Source organism: Oncorhynchus mykiss, chromosome 7 (assembly GCF_057628025.1).
Source record: "Oncorhynchus mykiss isolate SJ-2025 chromosome 7, ASM5762802v1, whole genome shotgun sequence".
Classification (NCBI taxonomy): Eukaryota; Metazoa; Chordata; class Actinopteri; order Salmoniformes; family Salmonidae; genus Oncorhynchus; species Oncorhynchus mykiss.
The window spans coordinates 60562986-60583665 of NC_143028.1; the positions used below are offsets into that span (position 1 = coordinate 60562986).

General features: G+C 43.0%; 1 protein-coding gene across 3 annotated transcripts in view; it reads right to left on the reverse strand.

Moving 5' to 3' along the window:
- Window positions 1-20680, reverse strand: part of LOC110528298 (citron Rho-interacting kinase-like) — a 49514-nt gene that overhangs the window by 9125 nt on the left and 19709 nt on the right. For 2 of the 3 annotated variants that reach the window (XM_090242327.1, XM_090242325.1), the window contains exons 17-33: window positions 18201-18394; window positions 17782-17917; window positions 17495-17599; window positions 17131-17271; window positions 16688-16795; window positions 16108-16297; window positions 15232-15396; window positions 15089-15112; window positions 7493-7630; window positions 6159-6339; window positions 3184-3275; window positions 2902-3006; window positions 2413-2582; window positions 1359-1439; window positions 1012-1147; window positions 595-734; window positions 155-356 (exon numbers count right to left, since the gene is read on the reverse strand). In XM_090242327.1, coding sequence (XP_090098453.1) covers window positions 155-356; window positions 595-734; window positions 1012-1147; window positions 1359-1439; window positions 2413-2582; window positions 2902-3006; window positions 3184-3275; window positions 6159-6339; window positions 7493-7630; window positions 15089-15112; window positions 15232-15396; window positions 16108-16297; window positions 16688-16795; window positions 17131-17271; window positions 17495-17599; window positions 17782-17917; window positions 18201-18394 — 2308 coding nt within the window. The remainder of the gene's footprint in view (window positions 1-154; window positions 357-594; window positions 735-1011; window positions 1148-1358; window positions 1440-2412; window positions 2583-2901; window positions 3007-3183; window positions 3276-6158; window positions 6340-7492; window positions 7631-15088; window positions 15113-15231; window positions 15397-16107; window positions 16298-16687; window positions 16796-17130; window positions 17272-17494; window positions 17600-17781; window positions 17918-18200; window positions 18395-20680) is intronic. The other variant, XM_090242326.1, reaches the window with a different exon arrangement.

Below are 20680 nucleotides of genomic sequence, written 5' to 3' on the forward strand. Positions count from 1 at the left end.
TGCAAGAGAGAGGTCCCCACACCAATCAATCAACCAACGATACAAAAATGTATTTTTGGACAAGTCCAGGTAGTCCTTTCCTGTTTCAGTCCATTTAACCCGAGATAAGTGTCTACCATTAACTTGCATCCTGTGTGAGGAGTCATTGACCAACCTTCCAGCATGTACTGCTTCATCTCGATCTCGTAGAACTTGTTGGTGCCGATGATGATGCTGTAGCCTGTGAAGTGGATACAGCTGCAGGGCTCTGACGTCTCAATCTCCTTCTTGATACAGAACTTATTGAGGTTGTCGTTGTAGCGCAGTATGGTGATCTTGTTGGGCATGGCTGCACATATACACGTGCCATTCTCAATCTGCACAAGGGACAAAAGCAAAACAGTCAGACAACAATCACTCCAGAGATAAATCAGTTGTGTCTACAGTGTCAAGGAATTTAACAGACATCTTGATGCATTATCAAAAGGTGTGAATAATTTGCTATGCGCTATGACTATGACTAAGACTCATTATTTTAACAGAAAACAATGTTGCGTTCTATTTCGATAAGGTGAAAACAATCCATGAAGAGAAACGTAAATTGGTGGCTCACACCTTGCCAGAGGAGAAGAGGTGGCATCCCTTGACCGTCTCAAAGATGTATGGGCTGAGATCTGGCTGGGCCGGGAGGTGGGACTGAGACAGTGACTGCTTCACCTTCTTGATCTCCACCAGACACAGAGCCCGCTCCTCTCCTGGACCAGACATGGTATAGACATAATCAATCATTTATTTATAAAGCCCTTTTTGCATCAGCAGTTGTCACAAAGTACTTCTACAGTAAGCACAAACACCTACAGTACAAACTGCATACTCCCTCCCACACACAATAACAGATGGGATAATAAACAGATATTACACTGTATTAACATTCTCTATAATCGTGGTATTAATATACTGTAACTGTTTCGGTGAACTACGCTTGCATGCTACAGCAACCTTGCCTGGACACAGTTTGTCCCAAACACTGACCAGTAATTATGAGCAGCTTGTCGTGCTCCTTGAGGATCCGGATCTGGAAAACGGAGGCCAGGCCGGGGATGTGAGTCAGACTGTTCTTAATGACGTTCAGGGCATACAGGCCCTCCTCAGAGCCCACCAACACTATCTATGGAGAGGGAGAGAGAAGGCCACACAGCTCGAATGGGGAAATAGCAACATAACCCATCGCATACATATTTTGCTGTTGAGAATTGAGCAAATAAAGCCATGTTTCTTTCACATTCTTGTGAGTGATCTATTTAGATCGCCAAGTTTTAGTCCATCCATGATAAAAGGTATACCTCAAGGCCGTAGCATGGTTTAGTTGCAGGTCTTACCTGGTCGGTGAGGGGCAGGGTGCAGTTAATATCCAGCCGGTCGTCTCCCTCCAGCTTCAGCAGAGAATTCCCTAGAAGTTTCTGTCATCATATAGGGGAGGGAAAGCAACAGGTCAGCAGGTTATATGCACAATGGCTGTGACAAGAGGCAAGAGTGTGCCAGGACAGAGCAGGTGACAACACAGACATGACTGTTAGCTGCTGGATATGGACACTTGGGGGGGGAAATAAGAAAATAAATCTAAATTAACAACAGACACTTGAAACAACTATAAAGACATAGCAATGGATGGTGAATCTATCAATCCCTAAACAATAGACGAAGCCAATTGATCAATCGTTGGGCTGCATTGGTGGGGCGTAGAGTACATGACCTTTAACATGGAAGTGCATGCATGAAGCCAGGGGACAAAGCTGCACAACAGTGCCATCTCACATACAGGCGCTGCATGAGTGCTGCATGTGTGGGCATGTGGCTGCCTTTCAGGGCGTGAGAGTGTGTGTTTGCATTTACTGTATGCGTGATAGTGACGTGTAGTTTGTGTGCTTGGATATGTCTGTACGTGTATACAGTAAGTGTGTGTGTGTCTGCATGCTCTGTTGGCCCAAGCATAAGGCAGGCTCATGCAGATCTTTACCTGGACCAATGGGGAGAGGTTCTTCTGTTTTTTAGGAACAGCTGTCTACAGTGTGGTCAACAACACCTCAGTATATTTACACATACAGTGTAAAATATGCGTAAAATATGTATTCATACATAAAAATCATTGACAACAAACACAGATAGTAGAGGGACAACATGCAGACAAAAAGAGAGGGAAAGGGGTGGGAAGAGGAGAGAAAGAGACTATTGAGTGTGAATACACCTGACCCTACTCTCCAGCAAACACCAAGCAAGTCTTGCTCTTTCATGTTTGAGTGTGGTTCATTTATAAACTCTACTGCACTAGCAGGAGAACTCAGATGGAGACATTAAAAGTTACAACAATACTTCAAATATCAACTGACTAGAGATTGAAGATGGCTCTTGAGATATGCACAGACACACACTCACCGCGTCAGCCTCAACCTTGTCCTTGGAGTTCCTGCTGCCAGCTACAACTGACTCCAGGACAGCCACCCAGCGCTGCTTGTCTGGGAAGCTGGGAGCCATGAAGTATAGAGACTGGCCAGGCCAACAGGTGGTGTGGGGGTGAGACTCCAGCTTTAGGATGTATGGGATGTCTGCACAAAGAGTATCAACACAACAAGATGACAGATTGAAGAAACATGACTTGATCACACACCCACACCTGATTAAGCTACTTAAATGAGTAATATCTGGAGGAGTCATCTATAACTTTTGTTAGGTTTAATGTCGGGAACATTAACTTTGTTTGTTCCAGATGGCGGAATTTTGAGACAGGTGGAGACAGGTGAGACAGGTGGACCCGTACCAACACAACCTGTACCAGCACTTTGAGAATTTCTTCTAAAGCCCTTTTTAAACTAAACTTATTTTTCCTTCCCTACTCCTCCTTAGACAGGCGCACTGTAACTGTACCTGACTTAGCCGTGTTGATGAGCTCCGAGGCTCCCACAGCTCCATGGATAGTCACCTCTCCGTCAGGGAGACACAGTTCAAACTCCTCCTCTGGCTTCAGAGAGTCTGGTAACACACCAGGGTCATATTCATTAGAGAAAACCACAGAAAAACGTTTTGCAATGCTAACCAAATAATTATAACTTCCTATTGGACAAGTCCCAGCAGACCATGGTCATGAAAACACTGCCAAAACAGTCTGTTGAAAAAACACAAAAGGAGAGTCAAATCAAGGAGCAGTACCTTCTCTGGGTTCAGAGTCATAGATGGACACCTTGGTCCCATCCAGAACCACATACTTCCTCTCCCAGCCTTGCTGGCCCCGCCTGGAGTTCCTGCAGACACACACACACTATGAAGCAGAATATTCACAGGTGTTACATTTTCCCTGTGTAGCGCCATACCCAGAGCTCATGCCCAAGGAGGAAGAGGAGGAGTAGGGAAGGAAAAACACGTTTAGTTTAAAAAGGGCTTTATAAGAAATTCTCAAAGTGCTCTACATAAGCAAGGTAAGGCAGGTAAACAGAAGAATGTCCATAATAAAGTGGTTACTATTGTGACGTGGTAAGGTTGGACCCAGGTGCAGAGGAGACCAGACAAGGAATCAGTGGTTAAGGATAAACAGTACACTTGAAAAAAAAAAAAACACTAAGTCTCGCAAACTCACTCAGGAAATGAACGCACACGGTAAACAATTTAAGCTTCTGCAAAGAGAAACAGAAAACACACCTATTTTAAAGGGGAAATCGTAATGAGTAATAGAACACATCTGACTGTCATAATTGTCTCTTGGATGGTCTGTCCAGATGTAGGCAATCATGGCCCAATCGGTGTGGAACGAGGAGGACTGTAGCACGCACAGAGAACACTGAGCGAGGAACCCCTTGCATCCTCCCGGGTGGCCGTCGTACCGCTCGGCGGCTGGGATCTTGTGTTCCTGGTTCAGGTTCCCTGGAGGAACTATGGCGACGCCTGTAGCACTGGGCAATGAGACTTGGGTATTGGCTCTTTCTGGGTTAAGGTTCGACTCTGGTTGGAGGGAGTCGGTAAGTGCCTGGAGGGTCTCTGATATTTGGGAGAGTTGTTCATACTGCCGCCCCAGCAGTGCTCCTTGGTGGGTTACAGCATTCTTGATCTGGGGGATCTCTGTTGTGTCCATGTTTAGGCAGAAGCTTGCAGTGACGTGGTAAGGTTGGACCCAGGTGCAGAGAAGAGCACTTTTTACGGTAATGTCCCACCTGGCCAACATCCGGTGAAATTGCTGAACGCGAAATTGGACAGAGAGAACTTGTTGCGAAGGGGAGTGCCTCGTGATACATCAGAGAGAGTGTATTTTGTTACAAAATACAGCACTGAAGCAGAGAACATTAAAAGAATCATTAAAAATAATTGGGGAATCATCCAAAGTGATACACTACTATGCCAAGTCTTTCCTGAGCCAACAGTCATAAGCGTTAAGAGATGTCCTACCCTAAATGACAAATTAGTCCACAGTTATCTTCCGGGTGACTCTCAAAAAACTTGGCTTGACCACAAACCCAAGGGCTCTTTTAAATGTACCCATTGCAACCATTGCAGTAATATTGTACAGAAGAAGTATTTTGTTGACACAGCTTCCAAAATGGAGTATTACATCAAGCATTTCATTAACTGTAAAACCACTCATGTCATCTATAGATTGCAAGTGTTCTACATTGGACCGGACAAAGAGACGCCTTCAAGACCGCTTAGCGGAACACAATACGCCATACGGGTAGGCAATGAAGACTACCCCATGGCAAGGCACTACAAGTCCCTACACCATGGCAAGGCACTACAAGTCCCTACACCATGGCAAGGCACTACAAGTCCCTACACCATGGCAAGGCACTACAAGTCCCTACACCATGGCAACCCTGCCTCCCTACAAGTTATGGGTATTGATCATATTCCGGCCTCTATTAGAAAAGGGGACCGTCTTAAACAGTTAAACCAAAGGGAAAGTTTTGGGATTTACAAACTACAGGCCACTAAATACCCTGGTTTAAATGAATATATGGATTTCTCACCCTTCCTGTAGGGTCGTGATGGGTCCATTTGCTGTCATCCAATGGACATTTTGCTTAATTTGCCCTCAGCTATGGTTAGACTGTTGTTGTTCATGTTTTGTTGTTCTAGTGTACTATGAAATATATTGCTTTCTTATTCTTGACACTTCTCCCAGTATTATTTAAGGTTAGAACTACCTTTTAGTCTTCTGATACTTCTAGCTTGGAGTTGTATTTTTATGATAACTTAGCTACAGTATTTCACCTTTTAATGTGTATAGTATTGCTTACTACGTGTGTCCAATCAATTTTGTAATCACTCCCTCTTCCAATTAGGGATAATTGGAAAAGCTGTTCAAAAGAGGACATTGTATTCCTTTTTTTGTACTCCCTGACAAAGGCCATGCAGCCGCGCGTCGGTTTAAAAAAAACTTTGTTTCTATTGAACATGCCATACTAATAAAGGCATTTAAATTAATTATATCAAGAGTGCCTTGGTCCTCCTTTCTTTTTGGTTACTAATAAACTTTTCCAAACAATTCAAACAACATTTATAATCAAACCATAGGTACCCTAATAAGTAGATAAACAATTAAATTTAAGACGGAGAATCGTTATTGTCTTTACCGGAGAAAAATACTAAAGAACGCGCTCTCTTCCACACGCTTGGAAACACTACAGCTAAAATGGGAGCCACCTAGAAAAACTAGCTAACTGTCCTCGGGGTTTAGCCTGCCATATCTGTTCTGTTATACCTCAGACATAATTTTAACAGTTTTAGAAACTTTAGTGTTTCCTATCCAAATCTACCAATTATATGCATATCCTAGCTTCTGGGACTGAGTAACAGGCAGTTGACTTTGGGCACGCTTTACATCCGGATGTGAAAATACTGCCCCCTACCAAAGGGAGGTTAAGGATAAACAAAATACTTTACTGAGAAACGGTATCCGCAGGATCACAGTACACTTGAAAAAACAACAAACACTAAGTCTCGAAAACTCACTCAGGAAACGAACGCACACGGTAAACAATTCTAGCTTTTGCAAAGAGAAACAGAAAACACACCTCTTTTGAAAGGGTAAATCATAATGAGTAATATAACACACCTGACTGTCATAATTGGCTCTAGGATGGTCTCTGCCGCCCTCTGGTGACAGGTGGAACCATGAAAAATATAAGTACACAGACCTGGGTTGTTTCATCCAGCCCTCCAGGCGTACATGGCCAGCAGCCTCTTTGAGCTGCAGGGGAGGGGAGTTGGCCTTCTCCCGACACAACACCTCTGAGAAGTGGGTAGCATACTCTGCCGGCAGGCCGCACGTGGCAGGGAGGCAGGGCGAGCACTTGGGGTGGCACAGGGTGTGGCACTCTACAGTAGACCAGGAAGAGAGAGAAGAAAAGGCATTCATTCTGTAGGATTGATTTTAGAGTTATGGTGGCTGAAAACAAGTACTCTGAGAAGTTGTGTTGTCAATCCATTTTATCTTCATACCTGTATACGAGTGTCAGGTATAATTTAAAAAAATTTAATAGAAAATAATGACCACAAGCTAGAAAAGTTTGATTTCAAGAAAAAGTTTAAATACAGTATGGGCTCCAGACTAACATTTCCCCCTGGTGGCACTGGTTGGTGGCACCAGCCCATTATTTGGTCCCACCAATTTTTTTGTGCAGTGTCACACAATATGATTTTTTTAAATATCATTTTAGAAAGTCATTCACTGTGCTTTATTAAAACAAAATTATAGACTACTGAGATTGTATTCAAGAAATAGGTTCTTTCATCATCTTTTCATGTTGTGATTCTAAATACTTAAATTTGGTTCCTAATCCAGTGATTGTCATCTTGGGTTGACAATTAGGCTTTTGTTATAATTTAGTGTTGCCTTTTTGATTTTGTTCAATAGAGATGAATTTGCCTGCACGAATATCATAGGCTAATTTTTTGGGGGCCAATTCATCACTCGAGTAAGTGGAAACTCAAAACACATTAGCTCAATCACTAACTCCAAATATAATACCCACTGTTAGTAGCCATGTATTAATCTAAAAGTAAATGTAATGTCCCAATTTTTTTTGCAGTTGTAGCCTACGGCCCAATGAGATCTATGCAATCGCAATGCTCAATGCACATAATAATTTTGCGCGCTCTGTGTCTCAAAGCTATATCAAATATTTCAGTTGTGAAATAGTTGCTAATCAGCACAGAGTTAAAAAACTGAAATTATAGCTACAGAAAGCTGAGAACCCCCTCTCTCCAGCAATTGGATTTCAAAATGTTATACAATCAGAACACCTTTCTTTCTCCGGGATCATTTTTGTTCCCCAAGAAAGGAGAGCGTGGCTCGATCAAAACATCAGCAAGTCAAAGCAAAAGAGGTATCCGGGCAGGTAGACACAGTCTGGAGCCCTGGTAATGAACATAATGCAGTGGTTTGGGACAATGCTCATGAGTTCAACAGCAGTGCTACCACAACAGTGATGAGGAAGAAAGGCAGTGCAGTACAGTAGGACCTACTAACCTAGGCAGGTGGCGGCCTGCCGTCCAAAGTGCACGGTGTCCAAGCAGACAGCACACTTGGTGGCCCTCATGTTGAGTCCGAAGTTGAAACGATGGGGTATGTTGCTGTGCATCCTCTCCTTCACACGACGCCCATACTCTACAACAAGATGAAGGGAGAAAAATAGAGTGAAAATTTGTGAAAACTAGAATGAATGAGTTTTTCAGTGGTCTTGCACATACAGTGAATTCGGAAAGTATTCAGGCCCCTTGACTTTTTCCACATTTTGTTACGTTGCAGCCTTATTCTAAAATGGATTCAATAGTTTTTTCACCCTCATCAATCTAGACACAATACCCCATGACAAAGCAAAAACAGGTTTTCATTAAAAAAAAAATGTTTTTAATCAAAAATCAAAAACTGAAATATCCCATAAGTATTCAGACCCTTTACTCAGTACTGTCTTCTTGGGTACGACACTACTGGCTTTGCACACCTGAACTTGTGAAGTTTCTCCCATTCTTCTCTGCAGATCCTCTCAAGCTCTGTCAGGTTGAATGGGGGGCGTCGCTGCACAGTTATTTTCAGGTCTCTCCAGAGATGTTTGAATGGGCTCTGGCTGGGCCACTCAAGGACATTCAAAGACTTGTTCCAAAGCCACTCCTGTGTTGTCTTGGCTTTGTGCTTAGGGTCATTGTCCTGTTGGAAGGGGAACATTCACCCCAGTTGTAGGTCCTGAGCACTCTGGAGCAGGTTTTCATCAAGGATCTCTCTGTACTTTGCTCCGTTCATCTTTCCCTCAATCCTGATTAATCTCCCAGTCCCTGCTTCTGAAAAACATCCCCACAGCATGATGATGCCAGCACCATTCTTCTCCATATGGATGGTGCCAGGTTTCCTCCAGATGTGAAGCTTTGCATTCAGGCCGAAGACTTCAATCTTGGTTTCATCAGACGAGAGAATCTGGTTTCTCATGGTCTGAGAGTCCTTTAGGTGCCTTTTAGCAAAGTCCAAGCAGGCGGTCATGTGCTTTTTGTTGAGGAGTGGCTTCCATCTGGCCACTCTACCATAAAGACCTGATTGGTGGAGTATTGCAGATATGGTTGTCCTTCTGGAAGGTTCTCCCATTTCCACAGAGGAACTCTGGAGCTCTGTCAGAGTGACGTGTTCTTGGTAACCTCCCTGACCAAGGAACTTCCACCATGATTGTTCGGTTTGGTCGGGCAGCCAGCTCGAGGAAGAGTCTTGGTGTTTCCAAACTTCTTCCATTTAAGAATGATGGAGGCCATTGTGTTCTTGGGGAACTTCAATGCTGCAGAAAGTTTTTGATAACCTTCCCAAGGACTGTGCCTCGACACAATCCTGTCTCGGAGTTCAATGGACAATTCCTTGGACCTCATGGCTTGGTTTTTGCTCTGACATGCACTGTCAACCATGCACATGTTCAATCAATTGAATTTACTAGAGGTGGACTCCAATCAAGTTGTAGAAACATCAAGGATGATCAATGGAAACAGGAAGCACCTGATTTGAATTTCGAGTCTCACAGCAAAGGGTCTGAATACTCATGTAAATTAGGTATTTTTTATTTTTATATAGAACATTTTATATAGAAATTTCTAAAAACCTGTTTTCACTTTGACATCATGGGGAATGGTCCAAACACACCAAGACAGTAGTGAAGAGGGCACGACAAAGCCTATTCCCCCTCAGGAAACTAAAAAGATTTGGCATGGGTCCTGAGATCCTCAAAAGGTTCTACAGCTGCAACATCGAGAGCATCCTGACTGGTTGCATCACTGCCTGGTATGGCAATTGCTTGGCCTCTGACCGTAAGGCAATACAGAGGGTAGTGCGTACGGCCCAGTATATCACTGGGGCTAAGCTGCCTGCCATCCAGGACCTCTACACCAGGCGGTGTCAGAGGAAGGCCCTAAAAATTGTCAAAGACCCCAGCTACCCCAGTCATAGACTGTTCTCTCTACTACCGCATGGCAAGCTGTGCCGGAGTGCGAAGTCTAGGACAAAAAGGCTTCTCAACAGTTTTTACCCCCAAGCCATAAGACTCCTGAACAGGTAATCAAATGGCTACCTGGACTATTTGCATTGTGTGCCCCCCCAAACCCCCTTTTTACACTGCTGCTACTCTCTGTTTATTATATATGCATAGTCACTTTAAATTTACATTCATGTGCATACTACCTCAATTAGGCTGACCAACCAGTGCTCCTGCACAGTGGCTAACCGGGCCATCTGCATTGTGTCCCACCCACCACCCGCCAACCCCTCTTTTACGCTACTGCTACTCTCTGTTCATCATATATGCATTGTCACTTTAACCATATCTACATGTACATACTACCTCAATCAGTCTGACTAACCAGTGTCTGTATATAGCCTCGCTACTTTTATAGCCTCGCTACTGTATATAGCCTGTCATTTTACTGCTGTTTTATTTCTTTACCTACCTATTGTTCACCTAATACCTTTTTTGCACTATTGGTTAGAGCCTGTAAGTAAGCATTTCACTGTAAGGTTGTATTCAGCGCACGTGACAAATACATTTTATTTGATTGTGTGTAGATTAATTAAATGTTTTCCTAATCTATTTAGAATAAGTCTGTAACTTAACAAAATGTGGAAAAAGTCAAGGGGTCTGAATACTTTCCGAATGCACTTTATACCTTGCAAATTGTTCTTGTCACTTAAATGTTCCTGACATAAGCAGCAGTTTTTTGACAGCAAGATTAAGCAAGTATACAAGGCATAGTATACCCCAAACATGCTCTGCACTTGCATGTTCTCTGTTCTAGTGACATAACCATGACTATGAGTTGGATCATGCAGATTTGTTCCTTTGTGAAGAATCAACAACAAGTGGGACACAATCATGAAGTGGAACGACATTTATTGGATATTTCAAACTTTTTTAACAAATCAAAAACTGAAAAATTGGGCGTGCAAAATTATTCAGCCCCCTTAAGTTAATACTTTGTAGCGCCACCTTTTGCTGTGATTACAGCTGTAAGTCACTTGGGGTATGTCTCTATCAGTTTTGCACATCGAGAGACTGAAATGTTTTCCCATTCCTCCTTGCAAAACAGCTCGAGCTCAGTGAGGTTGGATGGAGAGCATTTGTGAACAGCAGTTTTCAGTTCTTTCCACAGATTCTCGATTGGATTCAGGTCTGGACTTTGACTTGGCCATTCTAACACCTGGATATGTTTATTTTTGAACCATTCCATTGTAGATTTTGCTTTATGTTTTGGATCATTGTCTTGTTGGAAGACAAATCTCCGTCCCAGTCTCAGGTCTTTTGCAGACTCCATCAGGTTTTCTTCCAGAATGGTCCTGTATTTGGCTCCATCCAACTTCCCATCAATTTTAATCATCTTCCCTGTCCCTGCTGAAGAAAAGCAGGCCCAAACCATGATGCTGCCACCACCATGTTTGACAGTGGGGATGGTGTGTTCAGCTGTGTTGCTTTTACGCCAAACATAACGTTTTGCATTGTTGCCAAAAAGTTCAATTTTGGTTTCATCTGATCAGAGCACCTTCTCCCACATGTTTGGTGTGTTTTCAGGTGGCTTGTGGCAAACTTTAAACAACAATTTTTATGGATATCTTTAAGAAATGGCTTTCTTCTTGCCACTCTTCCATAAAGGCCAGATTTGTGCAATATACGACTGATTGTTGTCCTATGGACAGAGTCTCCCACCTCAGCTGTAGATCTCTGCAGTTCATCCAGAGTGATCATGGGCCTCTTGGCTGCATCTCTGATCAGTCTTCTCCTTGTATGAGCTGAAAGTTTAGAGGGACGGCCAGGTCTTGGTAGATTTGCAGTGGTCTGATACTCCTTCCATTTCAATATTATCGCTTGCACAGTGCTCCTTGGGATGTTTAAAGCCTGGGAAATCTTTTTGTATCCAAATCCGGCTTTAAACTTCTTCACAACAGTATCTCGGACCTGCCTGGTGTCTTCCTTGTTCTTCATGATGCTCTCTGCGCTTTTAACGGACCTCTGAGACTATCACAGTGCAGGTGCATTTATAGGGAGACTTGATTACACACAGGTGGATTGTATTTATCATCATTAGTCATTTAGGTCAACATTGGATCATTCAGAGATCCTCACTGAACTTCTGGAGAGAGTTTGCTGCACTGAAAGTAAAGGGGCTGAATAATTTTGCACGCCCAATTTTTCAGTTTTTGATTTGTTAAAAAAGTTTGAAATATCCAATAAATGTCGTTCCACTTCATGATTGTGTCCCACTTGTTGTTGATTCTTCACAAAAAAACACAGTTTTATATCTTTATGTTTGAAGCCTGAAATGTGGCAAAAGGTCGCAAAGTTCAAGGGGGCCGAATACTTTTGCAAGGCACTGTATATTGCACCTACCCCACATTTTCCATTAATATTCTTATGTTACTGAATGTATCCAGAGTATTTTCAGATTTCGTTATCAACAAGTGCAGCGAACTGTAAACCAGAAGTCCTGAGCCTCACCCTCTTCTTTGCGTTTTGAAGGCATTTGACAAAGAATAAAATATAACTCAGTGGCAGTTACATTTGCCAAGACCCACCCACATCTTGTTGACCAACTGATGGAGCATTTCCTCAGTGGATTCTGAATCATTCTCTATTTTTTTGCCCACTGATACTCTAAACATTTGTTCCTTCAGCCAATAACCCTGACAGCATCACATCATGGTTTATTTTAGGAAACTTTGGCACCGGACAATGTGACTGGAAAGATTTCAATACACAGGACATTTGAGAAATGTACCGGACATTCATATATGCATCGGGTGCTTAACGCATTAGGGCGTACACCCAAGGTGCTCAAAATCACATTTAGATTCTTGAAATTCATTTTTTCCAGAATATAAATTAGCCTGTAAAGTTTTAATAAAATAAAATAGAACAATGTTCTTATACCGACATGACAAGTTTTATTGAAAAGCAAAACATTGCCAATTGCATCTTCATCCCTGTTATAGATCAATAATAAATATAAAAAAATATACACTACCGTTAGAAATGTCCTTGCTTTTGAAAGAAAAGCTAATTTATGTGTTGGCTAATCCAAGTTTATCAAGGCTAATTGATCATTAGAAAACCCTTTTGCAATTATGTTTGACCAGCTGAAAACTGTTGTCCTGATTAAAAAAGCAATAAACTGCCTAGAAGGCCAGCATCGCGTAGTTGCCTCTTCACTGTTGATGTTGAGACTGGTGCTTTGCAGGTACTATTTAATGAAGCTGCCAATTGAGGACTTGTGAGGCGTTTGTTTCTCAAACTAGACACTATAATGTACTTGTCCTCTTGCTCAGTTGTGCACCGGGGCCCCCCACTCTTCTTTCTATTCTGGTTAGAGACAGTTTGTGCTTTCATGTGAAGGGAGTAGTACACAGCATTGTACGATATCTTCAGTTTGTTGGCAATTTCTCATATGGAATAGCCTTCATTTCTCAGAACAAGAATAGACTGATGAGTTTCAGAAGAAAGGTCTTTGTTTCTGGCCATTTTGAGCCTATAATCGAACCGACAAATGCTGATGCTCCAGATACTCAACTAGTCTAAAGAAGGCCAGGACAACAGTTTTCAGAAGGCCAGGACAACAGTTTTCATCTGTGCTAACATAATTGAAAAAGGGTTTTATAATGATCAATTAGTCTTAAAATGATAAACTTGGATTAGCTAACACAACGTGCCATTGGAACACAGGACTGATGGTTGCTGATAATGGGCCTCTGTATAAATATTAGATATTCCATTTTTTTTTTTTTATCTGCCGTTTCCAGCTACAATAGTCATTTACAACATTAACACTGCATTTCTGATCAATTTGATGTTATTTTAATGAATAAAAATGTGCTTTTCTTTCAAAAACAAGGACATTTCTAAGTGACCCCAAACTTTTGAACGGTTGTGTATATAACATTTTAAAAAACATAGTAATAAAACCCAACTTCAAAATATTATATTTATTTAATATAATTTGCGAACAACCCTATAGGCTATTTGTATGAAATTGTCATTAATAAATAAACAGCTTTTTTCAATTACAATCTAGGGCTCTCTAATTTAATTTAGATTAGTCATGAACATTTGATTTAGGCCTAATAAATAACACAATATGGTTGTCTAAAAACACCTGGACCAGCAGGTCATGGCGAGTAGGGATCCAGCATTCATGTCATATTTGACTTTTTGTAGCAGGTTAGGAGAATTTACGCAGCAGGTTAGGAGAATTAATGTAGCAGACTATGATAATTAGGTTAAGGTTAGGTAAAGGGTTGTGGTTAGGGTTAGCTAAAATGTACACACACAAAAAAAACTTTTGAAATTTGTTTAACAAAGGCAGGACCCTTCTAGCCATGACCGGGTCGGCCAGTCACACTCCCACTGTTCAGCACCACAGCAGTGGAAAGAGATATTATCAAACTGATGTTCGACAATCAAATTCGATATGTAAATAAACAAAATTCGTTAAGGCTGGTTCATTGAGAGAAAGCTTATTTTACAATGCTCCTGTGAAACGAGGCCCCCACCATGCCTTTTTCAAGATCAGAAAATATCTCCCTCTTACAGTTCTTATGGATGATGTTAATGTTATGCTTATTGTAATTTGAATTATCGCGGGGTCATGACTTGTGTAATATACGTGGCTTATTGATAACAACTCTGTGCCTGGTGACTTCAACTCTCCGATGTGAATAGTTGGCAACGATGTGTTGTTTCCAAATGTTACTGAATTAGCTCAACTGAAGTGCACCAATTGCGCATGATACACATCATTACTCTAGTCTATCAATCCATTCCAATCTTCATACTATTAACATGCATTGCTGGCCCAAAACCTAATATACTACATGACACAGAGGCGGCATATGTTGATCTTGCTTAGGGTGGCAGTAGAACTTCTAGGATCGGGCCTGACGAATACAAGAATTTGCCTCTAATTTACTTGCGTTTGCGGCAGACGATGACCTGCTCAAAGTGAGCCGCTGCTGTTGGGAAGTCAAAACTGTCCAACTCCTTGGAGCACCCTGCGATGCGCATCAGCCACGTTACTTTGTCCTCAAGAAGGCGTGATCTTGAGGCAGTCTTTACTCTGTTTTGGAGAAAGAATCCCCTCACACTAGAAACATGGATAATCAACACAATCTTCGTAAATTTTTCCCAGTACACTTAGCTGAAGTCCCTTATGAGGACCTTATGTCTTTTGTGTGAGTAAAAATAGAAACACACACCAGACACTAATTTCCAAGCAGCTTGATGATTTATTAGCCTATGAAGCATATTTGCTTTTGAAGTTGAAGCCCATCTACTGGTATTTCCATCAATTAATAAAAAGCATTCTTTTGCAATGGATTTTTTTTAGGACAATTTGGCTGGCAACAATTGTATTTATTTGCTTAAAAAAAAAATTTCGGGCTAAAAGACAGCATTTACCGGCTAATGGAAACCCTGCATCACATGCACCTCAGATGTAGGCTAGCGTTGTAAATGTGCCCCATGAACCAGTTGCAGTGAGGAGATGAACACAAGCACAATGAGGTGGAAGATGGTGACCTCTTCAAATAACATTTTCAAACTGGGAATACACTTACTTTCAAAAGTTACTCTTCGCTTCTCTGTGAGCAGAATAAGAGGGAGAAAAAAAGAGTTCTAAAAGTGGCTAGATGACAGCAAAAGATAGCAAGGAGAGCAAGAAAATTAGAGCGAGAGAGAGAGCAGGGGCTGTAGGACTTACCCTCGGGCGTGGAGCTCTCCTTGCAGCGGGCAGAGCTGGATGGTGCCAGTAGAATGCTGGGGTTTGGCTGGAGCTCAGGGGACTTGACGATGGCTGACATGAGTTTCTGCTGGCGGGCAGAGGCAGGCGTGGCCGGAGCATGCTCTGGGGCTTTGAAATGGGCCGCTGGGGGGGAAAGGGTAACACCTAATCAGTTGTACAACAATGTGTTCAAAGGAAATGGGTCTTCTGCATTTAACCCAACCCCTCTGAATCAGAGAAGTGCGGAGGGCTGCCTTAATCGACATCCACGGTGCCCGGGGAACATTGGGTTAACTGCCTTGCTCAGGGGCAGAATGACAAATGTTTACCTTGTCAGTCCGGGGATTCGATCCAGCAACCTTTCGGTTACGGGCCCAACACTCCTACCCGCCAGGCTACCCGCCACCCCCAGGGAGGAAGGCAGGGGAAACGTTAGCCTTTGGGTACATATCTGGTACACTTCGACACACCAGAAATGTTGCTTCATGTCCCCATCATCAATATACAATGACCGTGTTCAAATACTTCAAAAACGTATTCTCACTTCCCTGAATTAAGACATCTTTCCACTGGACTGCTCTCCCCAATATTATGTTAGATCAGTGAGAAGTTCAACGAAAGGACAGAATACAGTCCAGGATTTGAACCAAACACTATGACAACCATCAGGGCATATATTCCCTAACAACTCACAGTAAGAGTGCTAATCTAGGATCAGTTTAGCCTTTTAGATCATAATGAATAATATAGCATGGACAGGGGGGAATATGATCCTAGATTAGCACTCCTGCTCTGAGAGGCTTTATGAATATGGGTCTAGATCCTGCAATAGGTTGTTGGCGACACCACTCTTACCCTCTTCTCTTAGTGATCTCAGCTCTATCCTCATCTTCTGCAGAGCCTCCTCCAGGTCTGAGCAGCGTGTCCTCTCCTTCTCCAGGGCCACCTTCATGTCACTGTACTGCATGGGCAGCGCCGGCTGAGCCTGGGCCCCAGATCCGTTCCCATTGGGCCCCAGCTCCTCACGACGACGCCCAAAGATACCCTGGCAGGAGAAAGAGAGGGTTAGACGGAGCTTCAGAAAGAGTTAGCATCACTCTCACACATAGTAACATTACAATGTATTGTCTCTGTTTTCATTCTCATTGACATAACTTACTTTTTATTTTTTACATTTGAGTCATTTAGCAGTTGCTCTTATCCAGAGTGACCTACATCTGAGTGCATACATTTTCAGATTTGTTCCTACTGGTCCCCCATGGGAATCGAACACACAACCCTGGCATTGCAAGTGCCATGCTCTACCAACTGAGCTACACAGGACCACAATAAATTAAAAAGCTGTGTGTAGTCAGTGACCTCTGGAAGAAAAATAAATATCTGCTTCTATACAGACTCTGCCATTTACCACATTTCCAGCACTAAGTTCTTTCACCTTCTTTTTCTTGGTGGGCAGGTCCACTTTGGCCTGTAGAAAGTCAATCAGTTTGGTCTGCTGAGAAATGGTGCCCTCCATCTTGACTTTCTCATGAGAATAGACAGCCTGTGTGTGGTGGGAGAGGAGCAACATCTCAGAATCAGCCTCAATATAAGAGTACCAGCTAACATCTCAAACTGAACTAGCTGTAGCAGCTGCGTTCCAGCAACTATGGCGGATGTGTGCGTAATCTGGGTCATATTCATTTGGGAACACAACAGAAAAGTTTTCAAAGTGTTTTGCCACAGAAAACGAAAATGAGCGTTTCTTATTGGACAAGACCACGTAGTCCTTCCCTGTTTCAGTACGTTCGGTGCGTAATGAATACCTCCCAGACCAGGCCAGTACAGCTCAGCTTCGCAGTGTAATAACAGTCTAAGTGGGAGTGAGCGTAATGTCACCTGAATGTTCTCCAGCTGGTACTCCAGGTCAGTCCTCTCAGTCTTCAGCAGGTCAGTCTGGTCCAGAGCATCCTGCAGGCCCTGGGTCAGACGGAAGATGTGGCTCTTCTGTAGGTCCATCTGCTGCTGCAGCTTGCCTTGCTGTGGTGGGCAGATCACCACACAAACACATTCCAAGACAAGCTAAAAGCTATTTTGTTAACTCTTTATTTTACAGTCCTATCTCAATGGGGCTCGTCTTCACAAAAGGTTTCAGAGTACAGGTGATCTAGGATCATCAGCCCCCCTATGTCCATGTCACCTTATTCATTATGATTTAAAAGGCTAAACTTATCCTAGATGAGCATTGTGGGGTACTTTCTACCTCATCCATTAGCCTCTGCTTCAGCTCCCTCTCTGTCTCCAGTTTCTGCTGCAGGGTGCGGGCGTTCATCTCCAGCATGGCGTGCTTCTTCTCCAGGTCATTCAGCTGACAATAAACATTCAGATTCAAAATATGTGTAAAATAATCATAATAATATAACATGCCATTTAGCAGACATTTTTATCCAAGTGCCTTACATTGCATATTTATTTTTGTATATTTGACCCCAACAGGAATCAAACCAACAAACCTGCCATTGCTAGTGTCACGCTCTACACAAGACTCACCGTATCAGAGAGACTCTCAGCCTTCAGTCTCTGTTCTTTCAGAGCTTGCTGCAGAGACACGATCTCTGCCTTGTGCTCCCTGACAGCTAGCTCCACTGCCTGGCGAGACTCGGTACTGCGCTGGTCTGCACGCAGCCTGAGCACACAAACATAAAATTCACCGTGTGTGCACAGCTGTGTGTTGGTAGGAAGCTATGTTTGTATGATTAGTCTGTGAGATGGCAGTGTGTGTTTTGTGTGCTGGCCTTTGCGAATGTCAATATGACATGAGCACGTGTGTATGTACTATGTATGGGTGTCTGTATGTATGATGGTATGGGTGTGTATGACACATGTGAATTTGTGTACATATTAACGCTTGTGCGTATAATGCCTGCTCATGTGTGTGTATGATACCCGGCGTGCGTGTGTGTATCTGCCTGTTCTGCTTCTCGTTGTCCATCAGGCGTCGCATGTCTCGGGTCCTCCTCTCGGCCTGATTCTTCTCGTCCTCCAGGGCTCCCCTCCAGGCCTCCCACTGTCTCTCCTTCTCCAGCAGCTCATCATTCAGACTCTCCAGCTCCACAACCTGTTCCTCCAGCATGCTGCATGTCGTCTTCAGAGTCTCAATGTTCTACAGGCACACCAGTCACTTGTTTTATTTTGTTTTTATTTAACCAGGTAAATCATTGAGAACACAATCTCTTTCGCAATAACGACCTGATTTACTTGTCGCTTCCTATGCTGAGTCTGTATACATCTCAAGCCCAGCTAGGGCTGGGCGGTCTCCCGTTAATTACTATATACCGTTATTGATGCATGGACCGGTTTGGGTTGTTACTTTACCTTCTAGAACTGTTCAATTAAGGTTGTCCCGTTGGGTTGCAAACACACGGCGTTGAAACAGGTTATGTCATTTCGGCGACAGGTGTTTCTGTTTTTGGACTCACCGGAGCAGACTTTAGAGTTATCGTTTAAAATCAAGTATAACAATAGACTGTATATGGCTTATGCTAGTACGGGTAGTCAACGGTGTTTTGAGTGTGGTGATGTTGGCCATAAGCGACATGCTTGCCCGAAAAGGGAGAAGGCCTTGGGCCCACTAATGTAGGGAGAGGTGGACCGACAGCGGTAGAACAGCCACAAGCACCTGTTGCTGAGGAACAAGTTATCCGTGTTGAGGGCACGGAGTTGCAACTTGTATTAGAGGGAAATGTTATGCAGCAGAAAAGTATTGTTGTAGAAGGTAAGGATGTATCTGAAGAGCCAGTTCCTCAGACTGGTGAGCAGGTGCCCAGTACGAGTGCTGGGGTAAAGGAGGGGGTTCTTGTGGAGCTAGGCTCCCAGGTAGTGGAGGAGATGCCCACTGCAAGTAATGGGGTACAGGAGGGGGTTCATGTGGAGCTATGCTCCCAGGGAGTGGAGGAGATGCCCATTACGAGTAATGGGGTACAGGAGGTGGTTCATGTGGAGCTAGGCTCCCAGGTAGTGGAGGAGATGCCCACTACGAGTAATGAGGTTCAGGTGGGGCTAGTCTCCCAGGTAGTGGAGGAGATGCCTGGTACGAGTGATGGGGTGCAAGTGGGGAGTGTTGAAAGGGATGTGGTAGAGGGGAGTCAGTTGTCTGTGGCCTCAGCTGAGGAGGATCAGGAGAAGGATATGGATATCTCTTTTGATATGATAGCAGCTGGTGAGGACTCAATTTACGATCTAGAGAAGGTAAATGGTTTTCTGGATCAGACTTTTAGGAAATCTGTCAAATTGGCAGATTATTTTGATGTTGATAAGTTTGTGAGGTCAGCTGTGATGTTACAGAAGACGGTGGGGTTAGACCAATTGAGTGAGAAGAAGCGGTTTTGCTTGAGGAAATTTGTTACTGCTGTTGCAGCAGCAAAATGTGGTGGGAAATTTGGTCAGGTTAATAAGAGAAGATTAAAACAATGATGATGATCATGCTTCATAGGGTGTCTTTTCTCATTGGTTTCTCTGTGGTTTCTTCTGCTTTTCTTTTTTCTATATGGAGGTACTAAGGGTAGGTCTCTCAATATTAATGGGGGAAGGGACAGGAATAAGAGGGCTTGGGTATTAGAAGTAATACAACAGAAAAGGCTTAATGTAATTTTCCTACAGGAGACACATAGTGATGAGGAAAATGAGGTTGACTGGGGTTTGTGGTGGGAGGGGAAGCATATACTCAGTCATGGTACTAATTTCAGTGCTGGGGTGGCAATCTTGTTTTCCTCAGATTTAGGGGGGACTGTGGTATCTACAACAGAGATTGTCAAGGGTTGAGTTTTATTGGTCAAGGTGAATGTTATGTTTTTTTATTTTTTATTTTGTATGTTTATGCTCTTAATGAGGGTACATAGCGTATTGCTGTGTTTGATCAAATAAAGGAAACATTAAGACAGTGTGATCAAGAGGGGTGTATGGTTTTAGGGGGTGACTGGAACTGTACAGTGGATTTTACTGTTGATCGCACCGCTGAAGAACCTCACCTGCGGTCAGCCACTTACCTGTCTGGCCTATTAACTGAGTTTGAGCTTTCTGGTGTGTGGAGAGTAAGGAATGCAAAGTTAGGCAGTACACATGGCTAAAAGGTTGTATGTATCTGAGCAATACTGTAGTAGGGTTGGAAAGTGTGCCATTACTCCTGTGGGTTTCTCTGATCATCATATTGTTACTGTTGATATTCACTTGTCCTGTCCACGAAGGTCATCACCTTACTGGTATTTGAATGTTAAATTGTTACATGATGTCATGTTTTGTGACCGGTTTTTGTTGTTTTGGGAAAAATGGAGGGTTACAAAAGGGAATTTTGAGTCCTTGAGACAATGGTGGGAGGTTGGGAAGGCCCAAATACGAGTATTTTGTCAACATTATACTGCTCTGTCTCAAATTGAAGTTAAAGAGACTATCA